The sequence below is a fragment of the Lathyrus oleraceus genome, chromosome 5 (assembly GCF_024323335.1).
Source record: "Lathyrus oleraceus cultivar Zhongwan6 chromosome 5, CAAS_Psat_ZW6_1.0, whole genome shotgun sequence".
Lineage (NCBI taxonomy): Eukaryota > Viridiplantae > Streptophyta > Magnoliopsida > Fabales > Fabaceae > Lathyrus > Lathyrus oleraceus.
Genome location: NC_066583.1, coordinates 596,014,859 through 596,024,996, shown reverse-complemented (window position 1 = coordinate 596,024,996; position 10,138 = coordinate 596,014,859). Strand labels below are relative to the sequence as shown.

Sequence of the window (10,138 nt, the reverse complement as noted above, 5' to 3'; positions counted from 1 at the left end):
TCCCCGGCAACGGCGCCAATTTTGATCCGCTGTCGCGCGCGGATCAAAAACGAGTATTTTTGACAAAACGTAGTTAACGACAAATTGACTCGGATTATCGTTCTCACAAGGATTCTTGAATGAATTAACCAATGATAGTAACGATTAATGGGGTTTTGGTTGGTTTAGGATTCAATTAAAAAAATAGATTAAAATAAGTGATTATTGAAATAAGCTCTAGCAACAATTTACTGATTCGGTCTTTGCCTATCATCGACTATCGTAATTCCAACCGCAGATTAACTATTCATATTCGATTATAATATCAACTGACAAGCGCAATTGATAGTATAAGTTGTATGTTCCTATTATCCGAATTAAGCAAACGAGATTAAGTTTCATGAATTAAGGAAACATGAATTAAACGGACTCGATAAAGAATTAAGCAAACGAAATCGTGACTATAGTTAGGATCACACAATCAATCGGATTAAATTAATATAGCATATGTAAATCGGATTAAGCAAACAAAATACATATATTAATATTGAAAGGAATAAAAAAACCTGAATAAGAATTACTAAAATCTCAAGGTATCGGAACCCGAATACAGCAAATTGTTTGGATCGATTAGTTCTTCATGAGAATTCTTGCCAAAGCTTTCAAGTCTTTCGTGAATAGTGGTGATCCTAATATTATGCGGCTGCTAGGTATATGGAAAACAAGGAATTTGGTTTACAACCCAACTGGATCAAAAACATAACCCAAACCCAAAACTAATGACCCAAAACTTAAATAAAACTAATGCTGCAATTTCAACGAATTTTCTGGCCCTGCTATAGTCTGATTCAGCTCTCGACTTCTGAACAAAAGTTGTATATCTTTTTCTTAGCTTTCCATCGACTGGTAGCACGTCTCAATCCGATACTCCTAGCTCAAGATATTATTTTTCTCGCGAAAGCTGCTAATGCTGAAAATTAAATACGAAAATTAAATAAGTGCAAAAATAACATAAATTATGAAAACACATTAAAACATAAAAATAATCAAAGCAACCTGAAGAAATGCTTAAGTACAAACATGGAAGAACGTACATCCAAAATGCACTGATCAATGGCTAATGCGTCTACCTTGTTTGCTAACTGCTTGATTTGCTCACTAGTGTGTATGTTTTGATTTAAGAAATCTTTATTTGTTTGGGCTTGGGTAGCTATAAAGTTTTCCATCATTATTTCTAAGTTTGATTTCCTAGGAGCATTTTGGGTTTTTGTGGCAGCTTTATGATATCATGGTGGTACAGCAGGTGTTTGATTAAGTGCATACAATGCATTATTGTTTTTGTATGAGAAGTTGGGATTGTTCTTCCAACCTGGGTTATGGGTATTTGAGTAAGGGTTTCCTTGAGCATAGTTCACCTGGTCTGTGGATGTTCTTGTCAAGAGTTGACATTCTGGGGCAGTATGCCCTTGAACTCCGTATATCTCGCAGTTTGGTGCTACAGCAGCCACAGTGGCTGTTGGTGTTATGGTCAAGCTGTCTATCTTTTGAGTCAGGGCATCTACCTTGGCGTTGACATGGTCAAGACTACTTAATTCGTACATGCCACCCTTCGGTTGAGGTTTCTCTATAGACGTTCTTTCGCTTCCGTATTGGTATTGATTCTGGGCCATACTTTCAATTAGTTGGTAGACCTCATTGTATGGTTTATCCATCAATGCGCCACCTACGGCGACGTCTATTGTCAATCTTGTATTGTACAAGAGACCGTTATAAAAGGTGTGGATTATCAGCCATTCTTCTAGACCGTGATGTTGGCATAGCCACATCATGTCTTTGTATCTCTCTCAAGCTTCAAAAAATGATTCATTATCCTTTTGTTTAAACCTGTTTATTTGGGATCTTAGCATAGCCGTCATACTAGGTGGGAAATATCGGGCTAAGAAGACTTTCTTCAACTTGTTCCACATAGTGACAGAGTTGGATGGTAGAGACTGGAGCCAAGCTTTAGCTCTATCTCTTAATGAACATGGGAAAAGACGGAGTCTTATAGCTTCTGGGCTGACACCATTAGCTTTCACCGTGTCTGCGTATTGCAAAAATACTGACAAGTGTAGGTTCGGGTCCACCGTGGGACTACCTGAAAACTACTTTTGCTGTACGGCTGACAATAGTGAGGGTTTTAGTTCAAAATTATTGGCTTCAATCGCAAGGGAAACGATGATGTTATGTGGTTCATCCTGTGAAGGGATTGAATAATACTTAAAAGGACGGTTTTGCCCTCCTTCGGCCATCTCTGATTGAATAACTGATTCAGAAGTAGGAATGTTAAGGTCAGGAAGATTTAGCTTGATACGATGTTCCCATATCAAGTCTCGTATCCGGCGTTCTAATCTAAGATAACGCTCGAGTTCGTCGAATAGTAGCTTTAATTTCTCGCCTTGGGAGCGAGTACTTGGCATACACTCAACAATTGTAGAAAGGGAAAAAGAATTATTGCCTTAGTTTATACTGGGTAACGCTAGAGTTACAATATCGATTAAATTAGTCCCCGGCAACGACGCCAAAAACTCGATCGCGACTTAGTGAGTCTATGTGAATCGTGACTACAAGTGCATAGTCCTATCGTGTAGTTTTAAAGATTATCGAACCCATAAGGACTAATAATCGAAAATATCATGGTCTAATGTTGCTATGTAAATCTAAGGCTGATGATTGTTCTATGATTGGAGGGATGAAGAGAAATAACTATAACATAAATAGAATAGTAATATGAGATATAGGGGATATCGGTATGTAATACATCAAACTTCGGGGATTTGATAGATAGTTGATGTAATCTTATTGGTTAAAATATTCTTCAGTAGAAATTATTTATAGAAAGGACTTAGTCTCACACTCTCGTTTTTATTGACTCTGACCATACTTCTAAACCAGAATGCTTGGCTCTCGCGGTCTCATTTTGAATTTAAAAGTATTTTTTGAATATTGATAAAGTATAATTAATCCTAAAGCGCTCTCGCTGTGTTTAGGATCAATGCCTAGTTTCAACAACCTGGTTAAAATCTCAAACTCTCGTTCTTGTTGACCGTAACCTTGGTTTGTTTTGTACTCTCGTACGAAAAACAGTTTGATTAAAATAAGAAACTAAAACCGGAAAAATAAGTTTTATAAAAACTAACACCAATTATTTATTGAATCCTGTCGTTTCGACGGTCTTTACATATCGATACCTAAGGGTTTAGCCGGACATAGATCCGGTAACAGACATGGCAATTGGGGAATTAAACATACAGTAAGGCATAAATAAATAAAACAGTAATCAATAATAAACCTGGATTGCAATTTAAGAACTGGAACTGAATCTTGAATCTTCGATTAAAATAATTCCGGCAGGCTTCGACAATGAATAACCGTTACAATTGAATCCAAATGTGTAAATAATAAATCGCAATAGTCCCCGATGTGGAGAACTATCACTTTTACAAAGTAAGAAAACTGCCTAGAAAACTAAAAGAAAATAATTCTGACTAAAAAAATAATCATAGCTTAAAAACTGGAAGAAAAGAGAGATCGTGCGACTCTGAGAGGTTCACTATATATATTTTTCATATTCCTCATTTGTAGCAAAGGTAGTGGCAATTGTGGCTAAAAAAGTGGAGGAAATGTAGGAAGACTAGGTTGTGGCGGTTGCCACAACCCTAGCTTCATGATGAGTGGCGAGCGCCACCTTTGTAGCAACCGTTTGCCACTTCTCAAGGGTTAGTGGTAGGCGCCACCTACTTCTTGGGCCCATGTGGCAGGCGCCACACTCCTTGGATAATTGGCGCCATAAGCCCATTTTCTTTGGTGACACATTATCCCTTTGAAAACCTCATTTTCTTCTCTTTTCCTTCCCTTTTTCTTTCCTTTTTTGCTATTTTCTATTTTGCTTGCGGTAAACCTTTTAATCTATAAATACCTGCAATAAACATAAAATACTGCGTAATAATAAGTGTTAATCGAGTAAAAAGCAATGCATATGGAGCCAAAAATACGATACGTTTTCACGTTATCAAGCTTCAACAACACCGTTCATCTTTGGACGATATGGAGAAGAATTATGGTGGTCAATCTTGAAACTCTCATATAATTCTTTCATTGTCTTGTTGTTCAAGTTTGAACCATTTTCGGTGATGATCTTGCTTAGGATTCCATAGCGGCAGATAATCTCCTTCTTGATAAAACGAGCGACCATATGTCTTCTCACATTGGTGTAGGAAGCAGCCTCTACCCACTTAGTAAAGTAATCGATGGCAACCAGGATGAAGCGATGACCATTGGACGCCTTAGGCTATATAACACCAATCATGTCGATGCCCCACATTGAGAAGGGCCAAGGTGATGTCAAAACATTCAGCAGTGTTGGCGGTACATGTACTTTGTCAGCATAAATTTGGCATTTATGGCATTTTCTTGCATAGCTGAAACAATCAGACTCCATGGTTAACCAGTAATTGCCAGCTCTAAAAATTTTCTTGGCCATGGTATGTCCATTAGCATGGGTTCCAAAGGATCCTTCATGAATCTCCTTTATTAACATGTTTGCTTCGTGTCTATCCACGCATCTGAGCAGAACCATGTCATGGTTTCTCTTGTAAAGCACATCATTACTCAACAAGAATTTGGATGATAACCTCCTCAGCATTTTCTTATCCAACAATGTAGCATCTTCTGGATACTCTTGACTTAGTAGATAGCGCTTGATGTCATGAAAACATGGTTTACCATCAATTTCTTCTTCAATCAATTGGCAGTAAGCAGGCTCATCTCTTCGCTCTATTCGAATAACTGGAGCTTCATTACAGAATCTGACTTGGTACATTGATGCCAATGTTGCCAGAGCGTCAGCCACTTGATTTTCCACTCTTGAGATGTGATGGAAAGTGATATCGTCAAAGTATTCTATCATCTTTACAACATGAGCCCGATACGGGATCAACTTCGCATCACGAGTTTCCCATTCACCTTTGACCTGATAGATCACCAAGGCCGAGTCTTCATACACCTCAAGGATCTTGATTCGAAGATCAATTGCGGCTTGAATACTAATGATGCAAGCTTCATACTCTGCGACATTATTCGTACAATCAAAGCACAACCTTGCTATGAAAGGGGTAAAGCCACCATTTGGATTCATCAAAACAACTCCCACACCATGACCACTGTAATTGGAGGAACCATCGAACGCGAGCTTCCATCGAGATCTTGGTTCTGGTCCTTCATCTGGGGGTAGGATCTCACAATCCTTTATCACCATTATATCCTCATCAGGGAAATCAAACTTCAATGGTTGATACTCTTCAACTGGTTGATGAGCGAGATAATCTGCTAAAACACTTCCCTTGATTGCTTTATAGGTTACGTACTGGATGTCGTACTCTGACAAGAGCATCTGCCAACAGGCAAGTCTTCTAGTCAAAGCAGGTTTCTCAAAGATATACTTTATTGGATCCATTTTTGAGATCAATAAGGTAGTATGACAAATCATATACTGCCTCAAACGACGAGCAGCCCATGCTAGCGCGCAACAAGTTTTCTCCAAAAGCGAATATCGAATTTCACAATCGGTAAAATTTTTGCTCAGATAGTAAATAGCATGTTCTTTTCGACCAGTTTCGTCATGTTTCCCCAGCACACATCCCATTGACCATTCGAGAACATTTAGATACATGATTAATGGCTTTCCTAGGACCAGTGGAATCAGAATAGGAGGCTCTTGCAAGTATTGGCAGATCTTCTCGAAAGCACTCTGACAATCAGAATTTCATTCAATAGCTTGATCTTTTCGAAGCAATTTGAAGATAGGATCACACATGGCTGTCATGTGTGAGATAAACCTTGAGATGTAATTCAAACATCCAAGTAAACCTCTAACTTCTCGCTCGGTGCGTGGAGCAGACATTTCTTGTATAGCTCGGACCTTGTCAGGGTCCACCTCAATTCCTTGTTGACTAACGATGAAATCAAGCAACTTCCCCGAACGAACACCAAATGTACATTTTGCAGAGTTTAATCTTAGTCTAAACTTTCTGAGGTGTTCAAACAACTTCTTTAGATGGTTCATATGATATTCTTCATTCTGAGATTTAATGATCATGTCATCGACATAGACCTCTATCTCCTTATGGAAAAGAGTGACCATAGCTCTTTGGTAAGTTGCCCCAACATTTTTGAGTCTGAAATGCATCACCTTATAGAAAAACGTGCCCCAAGGGGTAATAAAAGTGGTCTTCTCCATGTCATCTGGATCCATCTTGATTTGATTGTATCCAGAAAATCCATCCATAAAGGAGAATACAACAAAACTTGCAGTGTTGTCTACCAGAGTATCAATGTGTGGTAGAGGGAAATCGTCCTATGGACTAGCTTTGTTCAGATCCCTATAGTTAACACGCATCCTCACCTTGCCATCCTTCTTAGGCACAGGTACAATATTAGCTACCCATTGTGGGTACTTCTCCACTACGAGGAAACCAACGTAAAATTGTCGTTTGACTTCTTCATGAATCTTCAGAGTCATATCTGGTCTTGTTCTTTGGAGTTTCTGTTTTACTGGCGGGCAGTCTGGCTGAAGCGGCAGCTTGTGCTCAACGATGTCGTGGCCAGGCCTGGCATATCCTGGTATGACCATGCGAATACATCCACATATTCTTGTAGCAGCTTAACCAATCTCTCTTTGACGCTTGCTTTAAGTGTGGTCCCGACTTTGACTTCTTTCTTCTCTTCCTCTATGCCAAGGTTGACTATTTCCACTGGTTCTTCATTTGGCTATTTCAAGAGCTTGGAAAGAAGTTTCCAAAGCTTCCTCATCAGCCTCGATATACCTGAAGGATGAAAAGTGACTGACCATAAAGTCCTCCTCTCCAAAAATGATGATCAACTGATTGTCCACTACAAACTTCATTTTCTGATGTAAAGTGGAGGTAACTACCCCTGCAGCATGAATCCAGGGACGCGCCAATAAGCAGCTATATGCCAGATTAATATCCATGATTTGGAAAGTAATCGGGATTATATGAGGGCCAATCAATATGGGCAATTCTACCTCTCTAATTACGGTTCTCCGGGAACCATCAAAAGCTTTCACTATCAAGGCATTGGGCTTCATGGTTGGTCCTTGATAAGACAACTTGGCAAGTGTTCTCTTTGGCATCACATTCAAAGAAGATCCAGTATCAACCAAAACTCTTACCAAAGCATCATCTTTGCACTTCACTGAGATATGGAGAGCACGATTGTGATTTTGTCCATCCTCAGGTAATTCCTCTCCACTAAAGCTTAAAGTATTGCAAGCTGTGATGTTTGCAACCACCCCATCAAGCTGATCTACTGGTATGCTTTGTGTTACATGAGCTTGGGCAAGCACCTTCAACAAGGCCTCCCTATGGGCTTGGGAGTTCAAAAGCAAAGACAAAATGGAGATCTTAGATGGTGTCTGATGCAGCTGATCCACAACTTTGTAGTCGCTTCTCTTGATCAATTTCAAGAATTCAACAGCATCTTCAGATTGGACCACTTCGGGTTCTTTAGTAGGAGCTATAACTGTAGATTCCTTCACTGGAACTTTAGGAGTCACATTGAATTCAGGCGTATAAATTTGACCACTACAGGTCATTCTGCTCATTCCTGTAATATTGGTGACGTCCTCATTCACATCTTCTGTCACTTCACCGTCTGCACTTCCTTCAACGATCTTATCCACAACGATAACCTCATATCTCCAAGGCACAACCTTGGTGCTTTCATACGAAAACGGCGTAGGCATACAAATCTCAACAGGTGACAAATGACTATTCGCAGGCACCAGTCTCCTACTATAGTAAGGGATTTCAACCGGTTCAGATAAATTAAAACAAGGTTCAATTACCGACACATCTTAATTCCTTGTAACACTGGAGATTTGAAGCATTTCTTTATTCATCAAGTCTTGAATATTATCATGTACCACCTGACATTCCCTTGGGTGTGTGGCACACTCTTCACAGTTGTCATGACAAGCATCAATCAGGCCAACTTCCAACAATCGGGCGTGGAATGCTGCCAAAGGAGTCTTAACATCATCCACCTTCTCAACCATACCACCATCAGAGGCATCTTCAATTGCATTCACTTTAGGGTCTCCATGGGGAGGAATAGGATTATTCTCTACGTTTGGTCCCATATCCCTAAAAGAAAAAATCTTGCTATCAATCAGCTCGCGAACCGTAAGCTTCAAAGCATAGCAACCCTCCAGGTCATGCTCGGGGGCACCTTCATGAAAAGGACAATGTGCATTAGGGTTGTACCATGGAGGCAGACGATCAAGTGGAGGTCCCATAGGTCTAGGAACCACCTAACCCTTTTGTAACAGAGAGGGATAAAGCTCAAAATATGACATTGGAATTGGATTGAAGGTTTCCCTATCCCCCTACCTCCTGTTCTGATTCAGAGCATTTTGTCTTGGAGCTTGAGCTCTCGGTTTTTGATAGACAGGAGCTGCTGGTGCCTGCTGATAAACTGGGGGAACAGGAGCACGTTGTTGAGCAGGAGTTGGTCGATAAATTGGAGATGGTTGATAAGTCTGAGCAGGTTGTTGATTGAAGGCGGGCGTCACGTCAGCTATGTACGGTTGCGGGGCATACTGAATGGGATATATAGGCTGCTGATAGGGAAAAGGTTGTTGTTAATATTGTTGTTGTGAATATTGTTGTTGTCTTCGTCTTGGAAGGGCTCTTCCTTGGCCAATAGACACAACATTGGTTTCACCTTCTTTCTTTTTGGGAAACCCTCCAGAGAACTTCTTCGGATTAACACTTGAAGTTCCGGCCACAACTACAAGTTTACCATTTCTTAAGCCATACTCAACAAGAGCTCCTATAGCAACAAGCTCGGAGAATCCCAAGGAAGCACTTCCAACCATCTTCTCGTAGAATTGGGGTTGGACAATGTCAATGAATAGTTCAGCAAGTTCCTTTTCGGCAAAAGGTGGTTCAACTTGAGAAGCCAATTCCCTCCATCTCTGAGCATATTCCTTGAAGGACTCTTTATCATGCTGGAACAGGCTTTGTAGTTGTGTTCTATCAGGCGCCATGTCCATGTTGTATTTGTAGTGTTTGATGAACGTGTTTGATAGGTCTTAGAAGCATCTGATCCTACATTGATCCAGACACTTGGAAGGAGCCCCACTCAAGCTATCTTGGAAACAGTGGATCATCAGCTTGTCGTCTTCCACGTGAGCAGCCATTTTATGGTAATACATGATGAGATGGCTCTTTGGGTAAGTATGCCACTTGTATTTTTCAAAATCTGGTGTTTTGAACTTAGTTGGAAGTACCAACTCAGATACAAGGCACATTTCTTTGGCAGCAGAACCAAAGACGTGGTCTCCTTCCAATGCTCAGAACTTCTTCTCAAGGAGTTGCATATTCTCCTTTACTTCTTTGAAATCTTCAAATCTCACTTCATCACCACTAACGGTTGATTCGGCAGTCTGATACAGATGATGTTGATCTTCAAAGTGTGGAACAGGCCTAACATAAGCAGCTAGTGGAGCAACAATGTGGACAATTGGGCGTGCATCGGTGTAAACCGGTAATGGCACAGCTTATTGGACAGATTTCCCCATGTCATGCACTACTTGTGCTCGAGGGATGAAGTCGTAAGGTAACCCATATGGAGGTAGGGTTGAAGGTAAAGACCTCTGAAGTTGGACTTCGACTGTTGGGCCCGTGATCTCCGAAATCACGGTCGCTTGTGGAGCTTCAAATCTGAAAGTCAAAGCTTGTAGCATTTCTCTCATCCGGGACATGCCTCCCTTGATCTCATCTAATTCAGCTCTAACTCGGGCACTCTCTTGCTCTTGTTCATCCATCCTTTGTCTTGCTTAGGCGCGAGTATTGTACGGGTGTTAAAGATTCAATGTGAAACTGGAGGAATAAAGGACGGAGTGAGACTCTATTTTGAAAATGTATGAATGCATGTATGGACGCATCTTGTTTGCAAAACCCTTAGTTAGCTTTAGTTATTCATTTCAGAAATGCCACATCATTTGTTCGCAAGTATTTAAAGCAATAAAGCAATAAAACACAATAAAATGAATCCCAAAAGCGATTTGCATTAATTTAGAACAAAGTTCAAATAC

At 40.3% G+C, this 10,138-nt stretch overlaps 1 protein-coding gene and 1 non-coding gene across 2 annotated transcripts; one reads left to right on the top strand and one right to left on the bottom strand.

Moving 5' to 3' along the window:
* Positions 1 to 1,779: 1,779 nt before the first annotated feature.
* LOC127089155 (small nucleolar RNA R71) lies at positions 1,780 to 1,886 on the top strand. Its single transcript, XR_007790927.1, has one exon. It is a non-coding gene; the product is annotated as a small nucleolar RNA R71 (small nucleolar RNA).
* Positions 1,887 to 5,782: 3,896 nt separating this feature from the next.
* On the bottom strand, positions 5,783 to 8,335 carry LOC127082296 (uncharacterized). Its single transcript, XM_051022529.1, has 3 exons — positions 7,995 to 8,335; positions 6,950 to 7,829; positions 5,783 to 6,097 (listed from the first exon to the last, which is right to left on the bottom strand). Exons 1-3 carry the CDS (start codon positions 8,333 to 8,335, stop codon positions 5,783 to 5,785), a joined length of 1,536 nt encoding a protein of 511 aa, XP_050878486.1.
* Between the last annotated feature and the right edge of the window lie 1,803 nt (positions 8,336 to 10,138).

Coding starts and splice junctions, on each gene's coding strand:
- LOC127082296 (XM_051022529.1), bottom strand. CDS start 8,335: ATGGGACCTCCACTTGATCGTCTGCCTCCATGGTACAACCCTAATGCA. Junction 7,830..7,994: donor TGTCATGACAACTGTGAAGA/GTGTGCCACACA, acceptor TTACTATAGTAG/GAGACTGGTGCCTGCGAATA. Junction 6,098..6,949: donor CCTGGATTCATGCTGCAGGG/GTAGTTACCTCC, acceptor ATTAAATCTCAG/AATGAAGAATATCATATGAA.